Raw genomic sequence first — 25,545 nt, forward strand, 5'->3', positions numbered from 1 at the left:
TTCGTTCATGATGGCTTACTTCAGTGATAGTGATGACATCGTTGTGAAATTATTAACCGAGTCATTTTCAAGATTGAGTTACAATGATAAACTGGAGTGGCAAAGGATCAGCTGAATGACCCGCAAGTGCTTCATCCAAAAGGACAGGAGGATGGACTTTGTGTTTCAGTGATTTGATCATCAAAGGTAGGCCTAAATCATTTTCAATGCGGGCCGCCGTGCCGACTTAATTCATTTGTAATTGTTACTTGGCTGTGGGTGCCTTGTCATGATAGGTGTTTATATAAATGGTGTTGTTTTGTGTGGTAGAGGGTCGCTGTCATTGATGCGTTTTGCACCCCGGACCACTGTTTTGATATTCCGCTGAAGTCTACGTTGAGACGTAATATCTCTTCTTTTTTTTCGAGGGAAAGGGGGGGTCAGAGGGCCTAGGTATAAAAGTCACGGCTCGCCACTGGTAAGGCCCTGACACACCAGGCCGATTTCGGCTGTTTTCGTAAGTCGGGAGACGAAGCGTGTCCTGTCGCCCAAACTCAATTTGGTGTGTCCCGCACCGTCGACCGTGACACGCCTTATTTGGACTGCCAGACCCGACTGCAGACTGGCACTTACATCGGGTCTGGCAGTCGGACCAAACAATCACTCTGATTGGCTGTTCAGCTAGCGAATCAGTTCATGAGAAGCGAAACGGAAGAGGGACGTAAACAAACGATTTAAGAAGGCACATACAGACTGATATTCATTTTCATCTCATCATGGCGATCTGGAATGACGCAAACGAAGACCTGCTCATCACATTGATCTAGGAGAGGCCAGCTCTGTACGACATCACAGAGAAAGGGTACTCGAACCGAGTAGTGAAAACCGGACTCTGGCGAGAGATTGAAACGCAACTTGGTTTCTCGGGTAAGATTATCTTTTTCATCAATTGAGCTCTTTAGCAGATACTGTTGGCTTTTTATTGTTTGCCAGCGTACAGTGACGTTAACGTGAAATGTCATTTGTTATTTCAACCTTGTGTTTTGTTGTTATCTTGTTGCTAGCTGTGCAGTTTGGCACTGCATATAGATATGAATTGGACATGCTAACTAGCCACAATGCTTACATCGTTTATTTGTGTGCTTCAGAGAAAGAGCTGAGGAAGAAGTGGGATTCTCTGCGAACCCACTACACCCGGTACAGGAGACTTGCCCCTTCGGGTAGTTGTGGAGCACAAAGGACTGGCAGACAGCAGTGGATCATAACCAGGCTGCAGTTTGCACACGCTATTTGTTGTTGTTTATATCACGCAGTCTGTTCTTCTTCTCTGTCTTCCGGTTGTTGCCTATTTTTAATGACGAATACACACTACCGCCGCCTGCTGGTAAGGAGAGTTATTGCCACTCACGCACTGAAGTCTTTGCGGTGTGTTCCCGTGCGACACATGGCCAAGACGCAGGAGAACACGGCCAGGCAACAGCCGACGTCGGCGAGTCCTCTGGTGACTGCTTGGTGTGTCAGGGCCTGTAGACACACACACACACACCCCGCCGCCCCCCGGCGTTATAATGTCCGTCTTTTCACTGAATTGTCGTCTTGAAAAGGGTACTCACAACAATTCCGCAACAACTTAATCTTCACCTGTTGCACTTGCAGGGTCGGCTCTAGAACAAATCGAATGGGGGGGCAATCATTTACCAAGGGGGGGAACACACTGCCGTCAACAACCAACACACAAACACCAACGCAACTTCAATTTCAAAAAACATGCTGTAAAGTCTATTGTCTTTCACACACATTGCAGGAGTGTAGTGCTATTTTATAGTGCACCTATGACTTGTGCATACATGCACGGTTGTGGCACGACCACAAAAACATATGGACATAGCTGGCCACCATATAAAAAGTGTGTAAATGTATTTAGTATCCTATCCATGTGAACATGTTTTAGGTGGGGGTGGACCTAACCTCCTCTAGGAGGGTCTGGGGGCATGCTCCCCCGGGAAGATTATTTTTAAAATATTGAAGTTAAATGCATCAATCTGGTGCACTTTGAGAGCAAAATTAAGAGATCTATGGATAGCCTACATCTCTCAGCATCCATATGAAACAGAACTGTACACAGATTTACTTTTTCTTTAGGGATATTTTACTAATCACTCCCCTTTTAAACTGTATTCTTGTGTTACTGTCCTATAGTATTTCATACCCGTTTTTCATTTATTCTCTTATTTTTTTTAATAACTATAGGCTAATGATCATATAAATGTGTTCCTTGCAAATACTTGTTTACATAAATGGTGACCAAACCGTTTGAGACCCACTGAGATAACTTACACTAACGTGAACTATCCAAACACTGAGAGTCCTTACCTCACTGAGCTGAGGTTATACGATCCTCTCAGTCTGACAGGAGAGGACTCTCCTCCACCTTGGTGTAGAAACAGCTCTTTATATCCGTTAGCATAGCTAGCTAACCAGATGCTAACAACAACATTCCACGTTACCGCTCGCGCACTCACAAAATGCGATCGTGCCACACACACACAGAGCCGAGCTTGAATGAAACACAGAGACCCAAAAGTAGGCTACTTGTACTGTACTGTATATCATATTATTTTCGATGGCTTTACTGTATAATCAGTGTAACAGATGAACAGATTGCCACCGGCTTTCATCTAAACACACAGCCACGTAATGATAACAAAACAAAGGTCGGGGGTCATTGGTCAAGCAACACACCAATCAGAGAGCAGCAGTGAGCACACCTCAGGCTGTGTTTTATATTTGTATTCTTTATTTCTGATGTATTTCACACAAAAAACCTTTAGTGGAAACGTTTTCACTTATATGATTTTTTTTTTTTTAAAACGGCAAAGTGGCAAGGCTTGCCCACCCTGCGTTGGGGGGGCACAGTGACTCATTTGGGGGGGCATGGCCCGCAAATGACCCCCCATGATGCCGACCCTGTGCACTTGTCATTTCAACGTTAAAAACAATAAAACGGCATTAATTGCTTCGTCGCATTCATCTAGATCCTCTGTCTCGAGCCAGTTAACTAGCGGGCCTTCTAGAGCAGTGGTTCTCAACTGGTGGGTCGCGACCCAAAAGTGGGTCGCGGACCCGTTTCGAGTGGGTCGCGGATGTGAGTGAAGAAAAAAAATTGGGAATTTTTTTTTTTTTTTTGGGGGGAAAAGTCAAACTTTTATTTTTGAAGGCCCGATTTTCTAACGCTGTGCATGCAGTCGGCGTTGGACTGGAAGTACCAGAGACCATAAACGGTTTTGAAAACAAAGTGATCATCTTCTCAATAAAATATCTTTGCTGATGTTTTTTCTAGTCTTCTGGCCAATCAGAATCAAGATTGTTGCCGGAAGTGCCCACGGAGAATAACTTTGCGGTAGAACTCTTCTTTATACCTCCATGGTTACAACTTCAGATAACAATGAACACATAATAAAATATGACCCCCGGTCTGATGACTGACAGGTCACAGAACAATGGGAGCTATCTACCCTTACCCACAATTTAAAGTAAGTCACACAGACTAACTCCTCTTTACTCTTCTCGCAGCAAGATGTCAGAACAAAGTGAAAAACAAACAATGGCATAAAATATTATTAATATGTCGGGTAGAAATAGATTTATTTATTTCCTTCTCAGTGTACCAGAATGCATAGTTTGTTAGTATTTCTAAAAATCTCCTGGGGGAGAATCCCCCCAGACCCCCCTGCTGGGTTTTCATCATGTGTGCCTTTTTATTAGTGCTGTAGCGACGCGTCGACTTCAAAATATCGTCGACGACATATTTCCGCGTCGACGCGTCGCTACACACACGTGGGTCACCCAAAGCAACAAGCAGTTCGCAATCGCACTTCAAACACAATGGAGACTGAAACGGCTACCACCTCCTCCTCACAGGATTGCGCACGAAGCCCCCAAACGAAAACATCTCGCCCTAGGTCTTCAAAAGCATGGGAATATTTTAAAGTTAGTCCAAAACGCAAAGATATTTATATATTTATATCTCACTGAGACTGCTGCATAGCCTAGCAGAAGCAGCAGCTAGCTGTGGTGGCTACCATTAGCAGCTAGCATTTGCTCTCCGATTTTTTACATAAAATGGAATTATGGATTATAAATTCAATCATTTTTTTATACATAGTCGTTAAAAACCTATGGATTAACCGATTCAGGCGCGTTTTTTCTCATTTTAATGCCATTGAACACGTCTTTTGATCAGATTGACAGCTACAGTGGTGAGACGATCTCCCTAGAAGCTCTGTGAAGGTACGTGTTGTGATGACTGTATTTGCTTCCCCTGTCGCGAGTCCGGATCACTCAGTGATGATACTATATACCTACATAATCTGTGGAGTCTCAGCTTTAATCGGATATATTGTATGTGCAGCTACGATAAGTAATAAGGGTACTTTTTATCTTGAGTTCTGTGCCAATGTCCGTTAGCATTTTTCGCTCAGGGGTCATTTAGATGCTTCTTATGAGACTTGTGTTTTGTTTTGGTAAACATGGTTTGTATCGTCAATTAGCTGAGATTATTTCCGTTAATCTGGTATAACACATTAATAGGTTCTTAAATATTAAGATCCCCTGAGACACAGTATCGTGAAAAAAAATTTTTTTTACATTACGTTTTTTATGAATTGAACAACAGAACAATAATCGTTAGATTAGTCGACTAATCGATCAAATAATCGCCCGATTAATCGTTTTCAAAATAATCGTTTCCCCCCAGCACTACTTTTTATATAGTTCAGCTTTGATTCCATCATCTCATTAAACCTTTTTTAAAAGCATACTTTAGTTCTGTGAAGGGATATAAGGGATACATGCACTGTACTTCACTTTAATTAATATTGTATGCTGAAAAGCGTATATATTACAGCGCGATTTTTTTGTTGAATAGATTTGAGTGCTTCAAACTGTTGGGTTGCGATGTATTGACCAAGTAAAAAGTGGGTCCCGAGGCCTGACCAGTTGAGAACCACTGTTCTAGAATACCCTGGAACCGAGGGAAACTCTGAAAGAATACGCCCATTGGCTACAAATCAATATATGATTGGTTGATCAAACTGTCAGTCCAAACGTACGCTCTCATTCAGTGCAACGGCCAGGGCATTCGATCAAGGATGTAGAATACCTTGTTGAAGGATATTCTACCCAGAGACCCAGAACAAGATCTGATTGGTTTCTTTCTTTTCTAACACAAAACCACTGAAATGCGTAGTGCATGGTCCGAGAAGGACAAACAAATCAACGTAACACTAATTACAGAACAACACAGATACGATTCTCATTTATTCATTTTATATACATTCTATTACATTGTATTTATATAATTAAATCTATTTTTTGTTTGTTTTATCTGAGTGGACGGTTCGCCACTGGTTCACATGGCATTGAGGAACAAGACAGTATCCTAAATTAAATGTACTTGTTTAGTATTATTCATTCTAGATTTAGATTGACACAAAACAAAACCTGTGGAACAATTCCTCACATTGATAAATAATCCACTGGTTAAATAAAGAAGCCTGGAAGTGAAGTAACAAAATGTTTATTTAAAAATAACACGTACACAGTCATACCAGATTCTCCAGAACTCATCACTGACGATAACTTGAAATGTTGTAATGATGGAGCAGGATGTGACATGATCTAAAGACAAACTGCAGGAACATTCAGTAGTGATGTGGGGGGTGGTGTGGGTGTAGAAGGCACAGATTCAGGTTGCAGTGGGGGTGTTCAGTAGGGGTCGTTGAAGGGGTAGTGAGGATGTCCTGCATCCCGGGGAACACGCTTCTCTTCCACCTGCAACATCAGAAACAAACAGACATTTCCCTCTCGTACAGTGACATTCATACGTTCATCCTGGTAGTTTTCAAACCCAGTCCAGAGTTTGATCGTTACAGACATGTGTGTACAGATATTGCTTTTTACCAAACAGCTTGAGAAGAGCTACTCCACTGCAAGACTTTGAGGGCTTAAACTTATATATCTAATGCTTATATCCCGACAATCTAAATGAGATTTGATTCGTCAGAAGGAGATCGTACCAGTATTTAAATGATTTTTAGATTTACCAGGACCGTGATACACATATTATCTCCAGGGTAAGAAGGGTTCTATAACTGTAGTCCAATAAAAGTCCTAATTACTCATTGAAGAATTATAGTTAATATTAAAGTAACATCACTTATTACTCTTTGTCCCTTTGGGCTCATACTATCAATGAGTTAATTTCCATTATTATAAGCTTCAGAGTAGAGTAAGAGTGAGTTCATTCTTTTGTAGCTATGATAATGTTGTCATCTTTAAAAGGCCTGGACCTTAATGTTGCCGGATTCTAGCTTTGAGCAGCAGCAGAACCTTTAGGAATTTAACGAACCTTCATTCAAATATCCTGGTTTGTCTAGTATTATGTTTGCTTGACGAGAAATGTGATGTGTTCATTATTTTATAAAGTCATTCTAATACTAGTGATACTCTGGAGGAAGAAACCGTCCTGCTTCATATTGACCTGCACTGTATTGTGATGATTTCCCCCTTTTCTGCTTTACATGTAACATAAGGGATGTATTTGTGTTGGACTTGAACTTTCTAAAAACTAACCATGCAGTACATAAAGCCACTTACTTGGATCATTGGTACAATGTAGCGCCAGCCTTTGTTCAGGGCTGTGATATTTTTCATTTCCTCCACTTCCAGCGTGAACTCAAACACCTGACAACATAAAAAAAGAAAGACACTTTATCAACACCAACCATCCCACACGAGTTGCTTTGCTATTCTAAGCTACCATTGCACATTAAATGCCATACACACATGCACAGCTTTTTCAGTTAAATGAGCTTTTAGCTACTTAAGGGCAAAAACGTAGCCTAAATCTTAAATTCAGAGAATCTCAGCAAGAAGGCCATGTGTAAAATAATAGCCTCATGTTTCGAACAGCTGTGAGTGAGATGTTACTCCACCTGAATGTTCTCTTTGATCCGGGACTCCGTCACACTCTTAGGGATTGTCACCACTCCTCGTTGTGTCTGCCACCTGCATGTAAAACAGACTTCTGTTCAAATGTACTTACACTTAAGTGGGCAAAGTGCACTTCATACACTGCAAGAGCATCTAAAACGGTGCAGTATTGACGTAGTTACATCATGTACATTTGGCCTAAACGTTATACTCATATTCCTGTACTGTACAGTTTGGATTTATAGTGTCAATTGTTCAAATAATGCAGTAGAAAAAACATCTGGAAATGTCTAAATTGATATAACTTGCAATAGTGACTACAAAAAAGGGACCATTTGAAAACTTGCCTAATTTAAACTTTCTTAAATGTCTCTTGATTTCACTTTAAATGTAAATGTTGTGTATGCAACTTGTTGCCCCAAATCACTACTTTTAATATTCAGCTGTCCTGCAACAGCCATGTTCCCTTTACTGTGGTTGCCTCTAATAACAACTTTAGGACTTAAATGCTAAATACTATCAGTTTAACAATAAAAAAGGGTTAGGCTAACCCTAACCCTTTAAACCGCCTGATATCGATGTATTAATGTGTACATTAGGTTCTTAAGTAAGCTGTTGGGCGCATGCCAACAATATTTGAAAACCTTTTATACATTTGAATTTTCTTAGACCATTTTAAGATCTCAAATTATTTCATTTCTTTGACCTTTAATAACTTTCATTTACTTATTTGCTTATTTTGTTGTCACACTGTACCTCGTTGCATTTAAATATATTTCAAAACTGAAATGACTTTGCACACTAGTATATTGTAAGTAGTATCCTATGTTAGTAGTCATTTGGTCATTATAGTGTACACTAACTAATTCAGATCATGTTATGTTTAATAGAGATGTATTCCACTGTTGATATGTGTATATTTACTGTCTACGTTTATTTGTTAATTGAATTCATGTGCAATCCTTATTAGGCATGCTGCTAAGACTACAACTATTTCCAAAATTGGAATCAATAAATCACATCTAATATAATCGAATCAAATCTAAAAATGAAGGACTTTAAGATTTAAATAAATCTAATCTTTAACATAGCCTCTGTAAAAAATGTGTCATGTACACTTGCTTATTGAGCTGCAATGTAATCAGCAGAGAGAGATCACCTGAGGATAATCTGAGCGGGGGACTTCTTGTACTTCTCTGCGAGGGAGGCCAGCACCGGCTCCTGAAGCAGAACCGGCTCACTTGGATCCTTCCAGGCCCGGTCCGGAGAGCCCAGCGGGCTGTAGGCCGTCATCACCAGGCCCCGGTCCCGACAGTGGGCCAGCAGCTCCACCTGGGCCAGGTAGGGGTGGCCCTCCACCTGCACAACACACACAGATACGTGTAACGGAGCGTCCACACAGCAGCGTGCGTTGACGCTTGGAGGTGGGCGTATCTGAAGCTTGGGGATTTTTTGCAAGCAACGCGACCAACAACCAATCACATGAATCTCCCGCCCCCGACATACAAAGCAATAGCAATGTTAAAACGAAGTAAACTGGATATAAAATCCCCAAACAGGCGAAAACCTACCAGTTTCACCCACTGTCTCTGCCACCTCCCTCCATGCCTCGCTCCTCCGGTTTGTATCCTGGTATATCAACAGAGACTGATCATACAGCACCAGGTGATTCACTACCGCTACAATGAATTTTCCCTCCATTTTTTTGAATATGAGGAAATGACCTGCGTAGTCTCTCCCAGCATACACGCGGTTTGATTGGCTAGCGCTTGTACTGGCAGATTTGCATAAACGGGATTTCATTGGCTGACGCCTCCATCGAGGCGTCAAAAGTTGAACATTGCTCAACTTTTGACGCCAGCAACGCCAGCAACGCTCCACGTCGCTTCCCAAAATGCAGTTCGGCTAAAAGTGACGTCACCCCATTCAAAGTGAATGGGCAGAAGCGTTGGAAGCTTCAACGCACGCCGCTGTGTGGACGGGCCATAAGTGTTCACATTCAACCACTGACTTTCAGTCGAATAAAGTTCTGATCCTCACACACTCCCTGTACCTGCAGCACGGTGGGCTTGATGCTGGCCACGGACAGGACGTCGTCTATCTGCCGGCTGTTGAAGTTGGACAGGCCGATGGATCGGACCAGGCCCTTCTCCACCAGCTTCTCCATGGCCGCCCACGTCAGCTTGTAGTCGATGTCGTCATACAGCATGGTGCCGTCCTCCTTCTTGGGGAAAGGAGCATCTCCTCGTCTGGGAGATACAGAGTGGGAGCCAAAAATAAAGAGATTTTTTTAAACGGTGAAAGAGTGGGTGAAAAAGGTGTACGCCTTGTTTTGGTGATTACAGGTGAATGTATTGTGTTTGTTGTTATAATCATTTGGGCACCACTACCCCATAATCATGCCACTCATGTACACTAACGGTACGTCCACACGGTTCCGTCGTGTTGAAGCTTGCCGGTGGGCGTGTGACCATCAACCGATCACATTAATCTCCCGCCCCGGACACACAAGCACGCGGTTTGATTGGCTAGAGCTTGTACTGGAATAGGATCTGATTGGCTGGCGCTTCCGTCGACGCTTGAAAAGTTGAACTTTTCTCAACTTTCAGCGCGAGCAACGGAGGCAAAGCGACGCGATGGAACCACAATGCAGTTCGGCAAAGCGTGACGTCACCCCTTTCAAAGTCAATGGGGTGCGTCTCCGTTGAAGCACGTGACGCTGCCGTGTGGACGCACTGTAAGACAGTGGATTTTCTCTTCCAGTTTCATGTTTTACTTTAAGACCCTTCCCTTAGTTTGCCATGACATCTGATAAACCATAGCTGACCGGAGTCATTTCATTTAAATGAATCACTGCTTGTCTTGATCCATTACTTGAATGATTTACTTGCTAACAATATGTACCTTGTTAAAACTCACCAAGCAAGAAGTGCATTCATTTGTATTAAGAACATGTGGTGTTGGTGCCCTCTTGTGGCGGAAATGAATAATACAACAACAGCAACAATTCACACAAACCTTTTTCAAAAGCAGATGAAAAATACATTATAGAAATTGGAAAAAAAGAAAACACTCTTGCAGAAAGGTTTTTTTCATATCAAAGTAATAAACACAGGGGAGTTCACTGATTGAATTGAAAATGGATCATCAGAATTTCCTTTCCCTCAATCCCCTCAGTGCTTCCGTAGAGGACAGCCTGAAGTAGAACATAAGTACAACTATATTTTTGCTTTTCATTTATTTCCTCAATAAAAGGAGTCTAGCTATTGTCAAAGAAAAATATTTTCAAAACCCATGAACCCTGGGCTTGATATGGGAAGATAATGATCTCGTTATGTCAGGAACACAAGGTGGTTTCCTGAGGATAACGAGGTAATCCTGTCAGCATTGGACCTTGGAGGAGAGGGCGCTCACTGGAAGGCGTTGGGCCAGTGGATGAGGTAGAGGTCCAGGTACTCCAGCTTCAGATCCTTCAGGGTCTTCAGGAGGGCCGGCTCCACGTCCTCCTGGTGATGCCGGGTGTTCCACAGCTTGGATGTGATGAACACGTCCTCTCTTCTCAGGGCCTTATGCACGGATAACATGTTAGGATATTGTTTGATTTAGTTTGACTTTAATGCAGTTTTGGTGAAGCTGTTTTACCTTGCCGGGGCTGAACGTCTCCTGTAAGGCTTCTCCGATCTCCTCCTCGTTGCCATAGATGGATGCACAGTCGATGTGGCGGTACCCAGCGTCCAATGCCCAGGTAACTGCCTGTTTCACCTGTGTGGTGGAAAAAGGGAGCGCTGTTGGTTGGGAAATGCTATCACATGTTTTATTGTTGGCCACTAGGGGCAGCAGAATGTGCAAAACTGACTTATCTTATAAAGTTCATATGGTGATCTTGTCAATAAGCACCTAATGCATATTATTTATTACAATTGTAGTCATGAATACACATTTTAAACAGCAAAAAATAAACGGCAACTTTATTAGTTCTTTCCACCATGACAATGGCAGCGCATATTATATCTACTACTCTTTTGTTTTCACCTTCCAAAATAGAATCCCTAGGTGTGTAGCAGGTAGAGTACAGTGGACACTACAGTGTACAAAGTAAATATCCAATAAATGATAAAGAACCATCAAATTGAATACACATATTTATATAAAAGATAAGAGGTTGGAAATGTGCACAATATATAATTACAATATAGGCAGTGGCGTATTCATTTGAATAGGATACTATTGCTGAATTGTTTTAAAGGGATTGGCTTCTGACAGTTAAATGACTCTAACTACCAAAGGGCAGCTGTTATATGAAAGTCATCTGGAAGAGAGAAATCCTATTAAACAAGTTATAAAAGTGCCGCCTCTACCTTTCCTGGCTCACTCTTCCATGTTCCCAGTCCGATCAGGGGCATCTTCCGCCCCGTGTTGAGAACTGCAAAGTCATTCATGCCTCTGAGAAGCACCTTGGAGGGACAGAGAGGAATCAGTCGGTGAGGGGAGCTGCTCGGCGTACTCAGGGCTTTAAAGCTGCAGTAACAGAAATACTTGTGTATGCTGCTCTTGCTCTTTTTGCATATCATGTATTTTGCTTTTGCTATGTTTGTAAAATGTAATCTTCTTTCTGTAATGTTTTATGAGAGGGACTGCGGATAGAAATGAGCTCAAAGCTAAATCTAGCACTGTTACGCTTGACACATTTGAATGTTTTAAGTATTACTGTGCATGGTCCCTGCTAAATAAACGATTAAATACATATCGTATTAGCTTTCTGAAGCCATTCCACTGACACTGGAGGTTTTCACTGTTCCACAATCTGTAAGAGATAAATACAACAAGCTACCAGAGGCTGCCAAATTACAAATGATTTGGTAAAGGGAATAACTGTCTATACAACAAAAACATCACTAGAATAAAAAAATAAAGATTTCTAAACACCATCTGACTAGGAATGCACAATGAAATAGGCACAACACCGATATTGGCAAAGGAAATATCCACATCAGTTGGTAATTACATTTTCTCCAATACGACAGACTGCTATGTTTAAAGGGCTTATATAATTATAATGTCTTCAAATGTTGTGCCTATACTGTGACATGTCTCCATGCTTTAATGTTCAAAAAGCTCTTCTCATACTGCCTGTGCTGCAGCCTCTCTTTTCATCAAAGCTCTAAAACCATCTCAATTTACTGATAAAACTATGTATATGACATACTGATGAACAATTCAGAGATGCTCTCATTCTGAAGTCGCCATGAATGACCTGCATTAACCAAAGTCATACTCCTTTCTGAATTTGGAGAAGGGATTGAGAGCAGGATATAAGTCTGAAACAAAAACAACCCGACTGCCCGAGGAAGAGGGGGAAGTGCTGCTGACTTGCATTTCCCTCAAAAGTCACCAGACTGAACTGAGTAACCTGATAACACACTGCTGACAGAGAGAACATACATTACTTTAATCAAACCATAAGATAGAAATCACTGCATTATGGCATCAAGGAGCAAACACTTTCCCTCCCATAGAGTGGCGAAGTCCCTCCCCTTCCGGGGGAGCTCCATGGGACCTTATTTCGGAAAAAGCATGTATTGAAGTCAATGGAGAGAGAAAGATTATCTTTTGATCCCGTTTGAATTGTGCCACAAATTACACATATGATGTTTGTCAATTTAAAAGATAATTTTGCAAGTAAAAAAAATAAAACTGTGAAGTAACACTTTGTTTGTGTGAAACCGCTCAATGACCTACATCTCCCGTCTCGCACCAACACCAAGACGGCCGTCACGTTGGGACATTTCACTTCTTTCTTTCAGAATGAGGCGAAAAGTATTAAACGAGGTGAAAATCACTACAAGTCTGGGCATGTTGAGAGCATGGATGTATAATAAGAACTGGATACAGCGTGGGAGGCGGGGCCTCATTCATTCCTATGAGAGCTGCTCATTGGCGCATGATGATAAAATGGCCCAACTTTTGAGAGAGTGAAACGTCACAGATTACCCGGCATGCCTGAGAAGTACCCGTATGTGCGCTCATAGCGCATGCGCAACTTTAACCAAAATGCTCGTTCACATCAAGCACGTCAATTTGCGTACACGTAACAGCACCGTGCGTTCATGACAGCATGGTAATGATTTGTTATGGGCTAGTTGCACAAGATGGCGTCTATCAACTTCCGGCGGCTGGGTGTGCGGTTGTAAACTTCCGGTCTACAGTAGAGCGGTAGAGGGAAGAGCGATAGATAGCGTATAGATATTATATAGGTACTATTTTACACTCGATGTCTCCAAGACCTACCGAAGGTTAACATCAGTGATGTACATCGGCTGGTACAAGCGGCAGGCTCAGCCCGAGGAGCAAAAGAGAAAAGGGGTTCAAGATGTAGCTACATATCCAGCTACGTCGACAATTATGAAGGTAAGTGACAAACAAAGCTGTAGTTACTGGCTAACTTTGACAAGCGTTTTAATTAGGGATGCACGGAATTATGACATCATCCCGATAAACCTGATAACAGTATTAATAGCCCCCATAATCCATCCATCCATCCTATCTTCTTCCGCTTATCCGTGGTCGGGTCGCGGGGGTAGCAGTTCCAGCAGAGAGCCCCAAACTTTCTTTTCCCTGGCGACATCAACCAGCTCTGACTGGGGGATCCCAAGGCGCTCCCAGGCCAGCGAAGAGATATAATCCCTCCACCTGGTCCTAGGTCTACCCCTTGGTCTCTTCCCAGCTGGACGTGCCTGGAACACCTCCCTAGGGAGGCGCCCAGGTGGCATCCTAACTAGGTGCCCGAACCACCTCAACTGGCTCCTTTCGACGCGAAGGAGGAGCGGCTCAACTCCGAGTCCCTCCCTGATCACCGAACTTCTCACCTTATCCCTAAGGGAGACACCAGCCACCCTGCGGAGAAAACCCATCTCGGCCGCTTGAGCCCCCATAATATACAATATATTTTTTGGGTACAAAAAAAGAAAAAAATACTGCGGTGTGGGTGGATTGGGATGAGGGGCGCTTGTTTTTCACTCGGCTCCTCCCATTTTGCCAGTACTGTGGTATTAGTGGTTTAGGAAGAGGGGAGTTCTTCACAAATCCAGCGCTCCCTAACTCATGCCTGGCTGTGACGTAAATGGTGTGCGGCCGTGAAGCCAGGACAGTAAACAAACATGTCGTCGGTGGTATGGGTGTTGGAGCTATGTGCCACTCAAGGCATATGCTCGAACCGGAGCTGCCTGGACGCTGCAATCATGTTGCGAACTATCCATGCTGAGTGTGCTGACTTTTCGTACAATGTCTGTCTGGCTTCCTGCATAAAGTCAAGTGCTCGGCGCAGTTGTGGCGAAATGTCGCTCCTCTGTTTTCATTTAAACAGCTCCTTATATCAATTAGCGCAGCTAGCTAGCACCAGATGCTAACAACAACAATGCACGTAAGGTCTCTCTCTCGCTCGCTCGGGCCACACATACACACACCCTCCCGGTCCTCCAAATGGCCAGTCGGTGCCTGCCGGTGAGCGTGGAAGTGTGGTCTGCCACAAGCGGGCAGCAGGAGCGGGGCTGTCAGCATCAGCTTGTAGATGGTATTTTAAACTCGATGCGCTCTGAAACTACGGGGCGGCCGAGGAAAAAAAATACACATGCGTTAATCGCGTTAAAATAATTAGTGGCGTAACAATTTTTTTATTATCGGTCTTGAGAAGCAGGAAGTTATCAGTATCGGTATCGGTTTCAAAAAACCAATATCGTGCATCCCTAGTTTTAATGATGTACTATTACGTTTTTTTGGATAATATGAATGATATCCAATTCTCCATAGTTTCAAACAAAGAACTACCTTCAGGGAGAGTGAGCGTCAGGGCTAGCTGTTACAGGTCCATGAGAAAGCATGAAAAGCCTCACGATCTCAGAGTAGGGAGGAAAATAAAAAGTGTTAATCGGTTCAAAGCCTCAATCAGGTTCATGTTCTGGGGTTTTGATGTGGCAAGAGTAGGTAACCTGTGATTTAGGATTCAAATAAACCCAGCTAGCTGACGTGTTGCAACAGATTACATAGTGACAATACATTTGCTCACATCAACTGGTAGCTAGCTACACTGAACAAAAATATAAACGCAACACTTTTGTTTTTGCTCCCATTTTTCATGAGATAAACTCAAAGATCTAAAACATTTTCTATATACACAAAATAACCATTTCTCTCAAATATTGTTCACAAATCTGAACAAATCTGTGATAGTGAGCACTTCTCCTTTGCCGAGATAATCCATCCCACCTCACAGGTGTGGCATATCAAGATGCTGATTAGACAGCATGATTATTGCACAGGTGTGCCTTAGGCTGGCCACAATAAAAGGCCACTCTGAAACGTGCAGTTTTGCTTTATTGGGGGGGTCCGAAAACCAGTCAGTATCTGGTGTGAGGGGTAGGGATAGGGTTAGGGTAATGTTGTGAATCGAGTGGCCTGTGTTCGTCGTCCATAATATACGCCTGCCCATACCATAACCCCACCACCACCATTGGCCACTCGATTCACAACATTACCCTAACCCTAACAAGAACCAAGGTAAGTACAGTATGTGTTCACAACCAATCCACAGTTTAATGAGTATTTCCTTTGTGCCAAGAGCTGATTTAGTATGTTGCATCAACGACCTTTTCAATTAATTTGACAATTCTTTTGTGTAATTAATAGGGTGTGAAACCAGGCAGAGTGAGTGATAGGGCTGAACGATATACCGTGTCATGGCGATAACCGCGGTATGCGCATGCGCGGTATTCACACCGCAGGGACGTGCGGTTTTATTCATTTTTTTAAAAAATGCTAACGCACTTTAGCACAGAATTCAAAATAAAGATACCCTTATTACTTATCGAAACTGCACATACAATATATCCGATTAAAGCTGAGACTCCACAGATTATTTAAGTATAGTATCTAAGCGATCTGATCTCGCAACAGGGGAAGCAAACACAGACATCACAACACGTACCTTTTACGGAGCTTTTACAGGAGATCGTCTCACCGTAGCTGTCAATCTGATCAAAAGACGTGTTCAATGGCATTAAAACGAGAAAGAAAAAACGCGGCTGAATCGGTTGATCCATAGGTTGATAATGTATCTGTGGCTTTGAAGCAATTGTTTATAATCCATAATTCCATTTTTATGTAAAAATCGGAACACAAAAGTTAGCTGCTAATGGTAGCCAGCTTCCGGTTTTGGCTACGCGTCACTCTCACTCCTTATTTGTTCATGTGTTGGTGTGTGTAGAACTTCCCCTGCATGCACAGCAAACCACCAATCATTCTGTATCAAGATTGATGCAAAACAAGTGATATTTGACCTTTATAGACAGATTTAGCACCAAAAAAAACCTCTTTTGGGGCCAATTGGGTGGATTTTCCATATCTCTGGCCCACCTTGCTGGATTTTGACATGTGACATCTCTTTCTGACCGTCAGAGCCAATGGAATCGAGGGGAAATCACACAGTCCTTATTTGGTAATGTGTGTGTGAGAGACTTCCGCATAGCCAAGACCAGAAGCAGCAGCCACTCTGGTGGATACCATTAGCAGCTAACTTTTGCTCTGCGATATTTACATAAAAATGGAATTATGGATTATAAATTAAATCATTTTTTTATACAGAGACGTTAAAAACCTATGGATTAACCGATTCAGCCGCGTTTTTTCTTTCTCGTTTTAATGCTATTGAACACGTCTTTTGATCAGATTGACAGCTACGGTGAGACATCTCCCCTAGAAGCTACGTAAAGGTACGTGTTGTGATGTCTGTGTTTGCTTCCCCTGTCCGAGTTCAGATCACTCAGTGATGATATTATATACCTAAATAATCTGTGGAACCTCAGCTTTAATCGGATATCTTGTAAGTGCAGCTACGATAAGTAATAATAAGGGTACTTTTATCTTGAGTTCTGTGGCAAAGTGCGTTAGCATTTTTCGCTCAGGGGTCATTTAGATGCTTCTTATGAGACTTGTGTTTTGTTTTGGTAAAAATGGTTTGTATCGTCAATTAGCTGAGATTATTTCCGTTAATCTGGAATAACACATTAATAGGTTCTTAAATATTAAGATCCCCTGAGACACAGTGTCGTGAAAAAAAAAATGTAAAGTACCCGCCGGGACTTTGGGGCTTAACAGGTTAAAAAAAACGCAATATATACCGCAGGGGGGGGGGGAAATCGCGATGTCAGTTTTTTTCAATACCGTGCAGCCCTAGTGAGTGACATGGTGTTCATTTCCACTAAGCCAAAGCAGTTTACAGTTGCTGACGGTGTAAGGTAATATCTATTGTCCTAAGTAATTGTATGTAGCCTGCTACAACTTTGTGATTGTTGTCTGAGTGTAAAATTGTTCTTAAAGTCCTAATTATCATATAAACATGTTCAAAGGAGTACACGTTACTAGGCCGTGCGGGGGGAGCTGCCAGACCCAGATGTCCTCAAAGTCAGCGAGGCAAACAAGGACTTCTCAGCCGACATCGCACCACGAAAAAAAAACGAATGGCTCACTACTCAACGACTAACACTCTTTCGAGGATATGTTGGAAATGCACACATTATATATATTCTTTGCATCTACTTTCTGGATATTGTACATCTGATCATCTGTTATATAAACTAGCATTACTTAAATATGCAGAGACTAATTGAAATGTTTAAATATGTATTTTTCCCCCCGATATAACATCAACCTATGTTTTGTAAAAGTTTATTACCGGTAAATTAATCGGTAAAATGTTATCATATTGTGGATTTATTAAATTATGTATTTTCCTTTGTTATTTATGTGTGCGTTTGTTTTGAGGATATAATTCATTAGTACCTAAACATAGTATGGTATAACTGCTTTTTGTTATGAAATACACAATTGGTTTTGGAGCAAGACATCTTTTAATCGTTGTTGCCCAGGTTTGCCGAAATGAATGGAAACTTATCTCCCGATTATAACATTGTGTAACTTGCTGCTGTTAAATACCGTCAAACTATGTATAGGCTACTTTATATACATATGCCATCTTTAATAACTGTAATATATACCGGGCTGCTAAATCCTAAGAACTGCTACAGGATTTGATTTGTAGATTTGATTTGTTTTTTATCTGTATTTTTTTAAATTATGTAACTTTTAATCTTTTTTTTAGCATATTGTTTATTATATTATAACTTAGTACTTTTTTAGCATATTGTTTATTATATTATAACTTAGTACTTTTTAACGCATGTAAGATATTCAACACTAAGCTGTCTGTGGCTCTTTCCTGCTGTAACGCTGCAAATTTCCCCTCTTTTACCTCATTCACACCAACGCAACTCCGGTTCAAGCTCCGTGCTAGAGCTTTTCAGGTTCAGAACCGGTTCTTCGGTTTAGCTCCGGCTCTTTTCACACTGCCCAGAGTCCGACTGGTGCTGTGTAATTGCGTCATCGTTTGCGTCATGACGTAACAGTTTGCGTGCCTGCTTCATAAAGCCAAACCGCGCGGAAACCCCTCACAGCTGACACCGACAACAACAACAATGGCCGATTGTGCTCCAGCTTCCTCTGTACCTCTTCGGAAGACCAGATTCCCAGTAGGTAGCTGGTCTCTTCAGTGGACCACTGCTGCTTGTTAAGTTTCTCCATCGTTGTGTACAAACTGGATAAAACGCTGGCTTTTTGTTGTTGTTCAGGAGTTGATCTGTCCCTGCCCCCGCCTCGACGTAAGCATGACGTATGTGGTGCTTTTACTCTGGCCGGACAATTTTTTGGTGCTTGAAACGAACCGGATTCCGGAGCTAAGAGGCTGCTCCGCTGCGGTGTGAAGAGGAAAACCCGGTGCTTTTCAAGCTCCAGCTCCGAACCGGCCCCGAAACACCGTTGGTGTGAATGAGGTATGTGGGACTAAAGGTATTCTGATTCTGATAACGGGACGAATTTGTACAAAGGGGCACACAGCAATGTAGTGCCGACTTTCTTACACGCTGGAAGGCCAATCGCTTTTCTTTACCCCGAAATCCGCTCATTCTTGCTCTCGGTGTGACATAACAAACTGTCAAGCTGTCAAAACTCTGTACTCAAACCGGAAGTACTCAGCCGCACACCCAGCCGCCGGAAGTTGATAGACGCCATCTTGTGCACAGAGCCTATTATGATGGATTTGATATTAACGAGGCGGCAGTTAGCAGCTAGCGGCTAGCTAGTCATTATGCTAATGTAACATCAATCGTTATGTACTTATATTACGCTGTAACAGGATCTAGTGATATCCAAGCAACAGAGCTTCATTTAGCATGAAAGAATTATTGCTCTGTATATATGTATATATATATATATATATATATATATATATATATATATATATACACACACACACTTATAATAAGTAATATTAACTTTATTTAATACAACATTTACGGTACAAGATTTAATCATACAGCCCATGTAGTATGATAATGAATTACAGCAAACATGTGCAATATATCCATTATTACAGCTCCGTGGGATGGCAGTAAGACGATATGGGTCCGTTCTTATTGTGCATCCATGGGTAAAGATAAACGCAACTCACATTGATTTCTCAAACAGCATCTCTGTAAACTACGTGTATTCACTGAATTTCACTCTCTGCCTTTAACGGCTCGTTGTAGCTCCAAAAGCTCCAGCCCCCACCCTTCCTGTGAGCACAGTGTGCTCTGATTGGTCGGGACACGTAACATGAACATGCCGGGCCGGGCGGCGCGGTCCCGTGGGTTAGATGCGCGTTCATAATTCAGAGGGAAATAACTCTCAGAATAACGTTATTAGCACATTATTACAACTTGAGGAACGAATGTTTTTAATAAGGGCTATACAAGTGTTCATACTGGGTAGTTTATTTAGTTTAAAAAAAATTATCCAACGATTTACAGACCATTCTTTCCCCATGTAAGTCAATGGGAAAAAGTGTTTCCGGGCCTGGCAACCAAACGGAAGTGTAGTACCGCCGTTTGGCCAGCACAAATATTTTCATCTGAGTCCAGCGCACTTCCTGGGGGCTTGGTTGAGAGCTGTACATACACAAAAGGGGAGTTAGTCGGTTCCATAAGAGCCAGCATGCGGGACCGGGATTCTGGGATTTGTAGTCTTTCTAGTTGTGTATTTTTCATAGTCTTATATTTCAACAGTTTTACGACAAACTGTCACTTTTTTGACAAGGAAATTATTTTTTAAGATTGACAAACATCATATGTGTAATTCGTGGCACAATTCAAACGGGATCCAAAGATAATCTCTCTCTCCCCATTGACTTCAATGCATAATTTTTCAGAAATAAGGTCCCATGGGTCGGAAGTAGATGGGCGGGACTTCGCCTCTCTATGCTACAGAAGTCTAAAACACTAAAAGGCCATGTTAGAAGTATTTGTTTTAACAGACTCTTATCAACCAAATCAAGGCCATAAGTAAAACCGCTTTTTATTATTAAAAAAAGAAAATTGAGATCTCATATCCAGAAAAGATGTATGTAAAGTTATTCATGCTTTTTCTTCAGCAGGATGAACTGATGTTTCTTGTTCCAGAAGGACCAGCGCATTCAATGTCTGTCCTTAGGCCTTTGTTCAACCGGAGACATTTATGCCCCATGTTTTATTAAAATATGTGTAGTAATCCTGTAGAAGTGGTAGAATTTCACATGAAAAAACCTTTACAGGAGTTTTAAACAATAAGTGTTGTACATACATGTTTTTGCTGTTCACTTCTTCTGTTAAACTGGAATTCAAAACTGTAATGCTTTGGGTTGATTTATGCTGCACTTTTATCCTATTACAACATTCGGGTAGATGCCCTATAAAGTCATGTTGGTCTCCTTCAGTCTATTCAGCTCCAACAGACTATGTGTTTTCTCTATTTCTCATGTTCTAATCCATGTATGTTTTACATGTAAATCCTGTATATTTCATTTGCAGGACAAAGATTCCCAACGACGTATTTCCCATTGCACATATACAGTATAAGACTAGGGGGAAAGCATCTTATTCAGGAAAATGTAGATTAAAATGTACCAACATTAGTGTGGTTTGCAGAGGTCCACGAGTATGGAATGAGATTGATAAAACCATATACATGTATTTGTCTGTCTTTAAAAAGTGCCTTACGCAGCCGTTTCTTTGGTCCAAAATGCATGTAATTTGTACCATTATCTTCCCTTGTAATGTGTCTGTGTTTACTATATCTTACCCATTTTGAACCGAAGTTTAAACAATAAAATTAATGTTTTGGGACCATTTTGTCCCAAAACGTAGTCTGTCTGTCTGCAGCTCATTTCCTGGAAAGTCACGTGCAACATTCCGCAGAACTGACTGAGCTCGAGCTCTTTATCAGAACCGTACAAAAAAAGACAACCCTTGTCACCTAGACAAGATTAGCAGACAATTGCTAAATCAATATGTAGAAATAACACAAGAGCCCAGAGAGTGGGCCCTCTCGGTGCTCGCTACATTTATGTTTTAGCCATAGGTTTTTAGCTAGAAAACAAAAACTACCCATCGGACACAGTTCACCGCTCCAGCCCGTGGTAAAATAACAGCTAGCTAACATTAGCTTATTACTGTGGGACACTTGTACTTGACTTTTCGTTTATTTTCGCCCTTCAATGTTAGCCATTTATTAGCCACTTTATCGACTTACTCACCCGCTTGCCAGTGTCAAAACATAGAGGACGGAGCATGTATTTAAGGAGCTGACATTTAAACACCTGCATACTCGAGCGGTTCAGCTCAGCGGCTGCCCCATCTTCTGTTTAGCGAACTCACCGTTTCAAGGTTTTAAAAACTGCAACTTCCAACAAGGAGCCCTTCGTGTAGTCCTCCTGAACAGGACAAATATGCAGTGTTGTTTTCTGCCAAATGTTCAAAAACACCACCTCATTTTGTTGACGTTTCCCTTTCCGGGAGGATGACGATTTCTCTATTTCCGGTGGAGACATTTCCCAGACCTTATGCAGAGATGCCAGAGAAAGGTTTTTGCTGAGCTGGAGATATAAATATTTGTGATAGTGTATCCTTTGGAAATTCAATATTTTGGAGTGACTTTTGACAGTTAATTTGGATAAAACACTGAGGTTGAAAACACAATGAGGTTCAAGTTATTTACTTATCATGTGCACAACAATTACGTAATCACAGTGGTGTAAAGTGCAACTAAGTAGATTTACTCAAGTACTGTACCGAAGTACAATTTTGAGGTAGGCCTACTTGTACTTTACTTGAGTAGTTCCATTTTATGCTACTGAGTACTTCTACTCCACTACAATTCAGAGGTAAATCGTGTACTTTTACAGTACCTTTAGTTACTTTACAGATTTGGATTAGTGATGTGAAATATAATCAACACTTAAATAAGACTTCAGTTACACTTGGAGTAAATTCACAAGCTACCCTGAATTTTAGTGTTATTAAAAGCAGTACCTTTACCAGCTTTGATGACACTTTAATGATCAATAATTATAATCAAAACATATAATATTTTTCTGAAATGGGCCAATCTGCAGAACAAGTACTTTTACTTTTGGTACTTTAAGTATTTTTGTTGCTAATACTTTTGTACTTTTACTTGAGTAACATTTTGAATGCAGGACCTTTACTTGTAACAGATCATTCCTACACTCTGGTACTTCTACTTTTACTTAAGTACAAGATCTGAATAATGTTCCACCTCTGCACAATCACACAATTACGAAGCAGTGGTTGGCAATACAAATCTTAAATCTCAGGTTTGCACAAAAAAGCTATATGCATATAAAAAGATCATGCAGGTAAAGACTAAAACTAAAACATTTAAATAATGCAACTTCAAAAAGGTACACAATAGATTATAAATAAAGTATCTAATATATTAAAAATAATAATAAGATGTTATATTTTTTAGCATGAGTTTTAAAGTCAGAATTTACTCTCAAATTCAATGAGAGTAAACTTCTTCTTTTTTTTTGCCAGACTGTGCCATTAATGCCTGATTATAAAAACAACTTGAAAAATAGTCAACATTAAAAGGAAGACAGTGTTGTAATAACACTTTTATTTTAGTCCATATATTTGACCCTTCTGCAGTTTACGATCAACTGGAAACTCCTAATGTGTTATTTTTTTTAAATAAGACCACAGGAATAATTTTAAAAGTAACACACACAACATATTAGAGCTGAGAGGGGTTGGATGTCTTTCAATGGCCAATGAGGTATTTTCATAGTAAACCTTACAACACTGATAAGAGGATTTATATGTGCAACCAATTGGACAGCGGTTTTGCCTGGTCTCAACTGGAGCACATTGTATTTTACCTATAGAAAAATGAAATGGCAACATAAATGTTAGCCACGTTTACATACAGGAGTATACAAAACGTTTAAAAAAATGTTTAAATAAACAGCATACTGTTTTTTTCTTTCTTAGCAAATTCTACTCTCATAATGCACTGTGAACTGTGTTGTGCTTTAATTTGACTAAATAGAAAGATAGATAGATAGATACTGTATAGATAGATAGATAGAGTTACGTTCCCTCCTGGACTGGGGGTACAAAGGGAAGTAGCAAAAATATAAAATAACCGGGAGAGAGAAAAGAGGAGAGGAAACTGATTGCTGAAGCCACAAAGTGATGTTTTAATTAACAAAAGAAAAAGAGGCTCACCAGAACATTTTCAAAACAAACTTAAGGTAACTCAAAACAACTTTCTCATGAAAGAAAGTGACTAACTTAAAACAATACACAAGGATAAACTGGAGCACATCTCCTAACAATAAAAAAACACAGGTTAAACTAGGCCTCACACAGAGACACTACACAGAGACACTACACAGAGACACTACACATGCACTACACATGCACTACACATGCTCTACACATGCAGCCAGAGGAGAAGGAGAGAGTGACTGCAGCCTTCCTCAGGTCCATTATGGAGGCCCTGATTGGGGATTGGGAGCACCTGGGGGAGAGGGTGCACCTGGAGGGAGACAATCAGGAGCAGAGGGAGAGAGAGACACACACATACACACCAGCACCCACTACAGCACGTAACAGATATAGTTTATGTCATTCACCAATGAAAGTGGTGAATGATATTGCTAATATCTTAGACAAAAAGCAGAGTTGTGCAGCTCTGTTTATTGATCTTTCCAAAGCGTTTGATACCGTCGATCATCACATCTTAAAGCAGAGGCTACTCAGTATTGGCATATCCAGCCATGCAGTGGGGTGGTTTGTGAACTACCTCTCTGAAAGGTCCCAATGAGTCACGTAATGGGCCAAGTTAACATTTATTAAAATACATCAATATGAACGTGTGCATTCCTTTGCTAGAACAGTGATAATAAAACAATGCTCCATAAATCTATGTGCTCAAAAAAATAAATACATAATACAATTGTGCAATCCCTTTGCTAGAACAATAAGTTATAATACTTTGCCACTTTGCAATCTGTGCAAAAAAATGAAAAGAAAGAAAATGCTGATATTTGGCCAAAAAGGTGTGTCTTATCATTAGTGGCTATGAGCCTGTTTGGCACTGCACATTTCTTCAAAACGGGGTTGCAGGCTCAGCGGCGGTGCCAGAGATTTATTTTGGGGGAGCCGTGGGGTAGCTTGACGTTCCATAGAGGGTGCTGAAACATTTAGGGTTTCCCATTAAAGTACCGGGCTACAGTGTGTTCTACTGCAACACTCCCCACACACACGACTGTTACAATGAAGGCTCGATAATCAGCTCACGACATATAGGTGTAAGCAGGGGTAAAGTGCTATTAGGTGGGGAGTGGACCTAGCATAGGGGGGTCCGGGGGGATGCTCCCTCGGGAATTTTGTGTAAACATTGAAGTTAAAAGCATCAATCTGCTGCACTTTGAGAGCAAAATTAAGAGGTATATGGATACCTCTCTCAACACCCATATGAAACAGAACTGTAAACAGATTTACTTTTTCTTTATGGATATTTTACAAATCACTCCCCTTTTAAACTTTATTCTTTTTTTACTGTCATATAGTATTTCATACCTGTTTTCATTTATTCTCTTATTTTTTTATAACTATAATGATCATATAAACGTGTGCCTCGGAAATAATTGTTTACATGAATCGTGACCAAAACGTTTGAGACCTGGCCACTAGCTCGCTAGCACCAGAAGCTAACAACAACGATCTCCGGTACCGGTGCTCTCTCAACGAGCCCACGGAGATCAGCAGCAACAAGCAAGGCCAGGAAACAGGAGACACTGGGTGTTTCTCAATGTAGAGTAAAGCTGCTCCAGAGCCACTATTTCAAGCATACCACGTCATCGAGTGCCGCCGAAGTACTGTTCCAATGTCCAGCATACTTGGAATTCTACAGAGCCCGGCGTACTTCGTTTGGAGAAATGTCGAGGCTGCACATGTGTAGACTCCGCGGTCTAAAAATCCCCACAATGCTTTGCGCACGGACCAATTTCCCCAAATCTGTGGCGGAAAATGTAAGGCAGGGCCTCTCATATGACGCACACTTGCTCGCCTGTTCCACTCTTCGTTTTCTGAATGCCAGGAAGTATTCTTGCCTCGCTTCTGAAGCAAGTGACTCGAAAGG

At 41.3% G+C, this 25,545-nt stretch overlaps 1 protein-coding gene across 3 annotated transcripts; it reads right to left on the bottom strand.

Moving 5' to 3' along the window:
- Positions 1 to 5,541: 5,541 nt before the first annotated feature.
- Positions 5,542 to 21,937, bottom strand: akr1a1b (aldo-keto reductase family 1, member A1b (aldehyde reductase)). Of its 3 annotated transcripts, none has more exons than XM_034216003.1 (9): positions 21,750 to 21,937; positions 11,331 to 11,415; positions 10,615 to 10,734; positions 10,387 to 10,538; positions 9,026 to 9,221; positions 8,132 to 8,331; positions 6,975 to 7,047; positions 6,637 to 6,723; positions 5,542 to 5,811 (listed from the first exon to the last, which is right to left on the bottom strand). In XM_034216003.1, the coding sequence occupies exons 1-9, from the start codon at positions 21,920 to 21,922 to the stop codon at positions 5,746 to 5,748; spliced, it is 1,152 nt and encodes a 383-aa protein (XP_034071894.1). In that variant the 5' UTR covers positions 21,923 to 21,937; the 3' UTR covers positions 5,542 to 5,745. The 3 variants fall into 3 exon arrangements, with proteins under 3 accessions (XP_034071894.1, XP_034071897.1, XP_034071896.1); XM_034216006.1 differs by having other exon boundaries at positions 11,331 to 11,426; positions 21,750 to 21,932; XM_034216005.1 differs by lacking the exon at positions 21,750 to 21,937 and adding an exon at positions 21,629 to 21,737 and having other exon boundaries at positions 11,331 to 11,426.
- Positions 21,938 to 25,545: the final 3,608 nt, after the last annotated feature.

The sequence above is a fragment of the Gymnodraco acuticeps genome, unplaced genomic scaffold (genome assembly GCF_902827175.1).
Source record: "Gymnodraco acuticeps unplaced genomic scaffold, fGymAcu1.1, whole genome shotgun sequence".
Lineage (NCBI taxonomy): Eukaryota > Metazoa > Chordata > Actinopteri > Perciformes > Bathydraconidae > Gymnodraco > Gymnodraco acuticeps.

What these genes read in the sequence shown, in the direction of transcription:
- akr1a1b (XM_034216003.1), bottom strand. Translation starts at nt 21,922, where the DNA reads ATGTCTCCACCGGAAATAGAGAAATCGTCATCCTCCCGGAAAGGGAAA. An exon ending in CCCGCTCAGATTATCCTCAG is followed by an intron (nt 7,048 to 8,131) that starts GTGATCTCTCTC and finishes TTTTACATGCAG; the next exon opens with GTGGCAGACACAACGAGGAG. An exon ending in GGATCAAAGAGAACATTCAG is followed by an intron (nt 6,724 to 6,974) that starts GTGGAGTAACAT and finishes TTATGTTGTCAG; the next exon opens with GTGTTTGAGTTCACGCTGGA.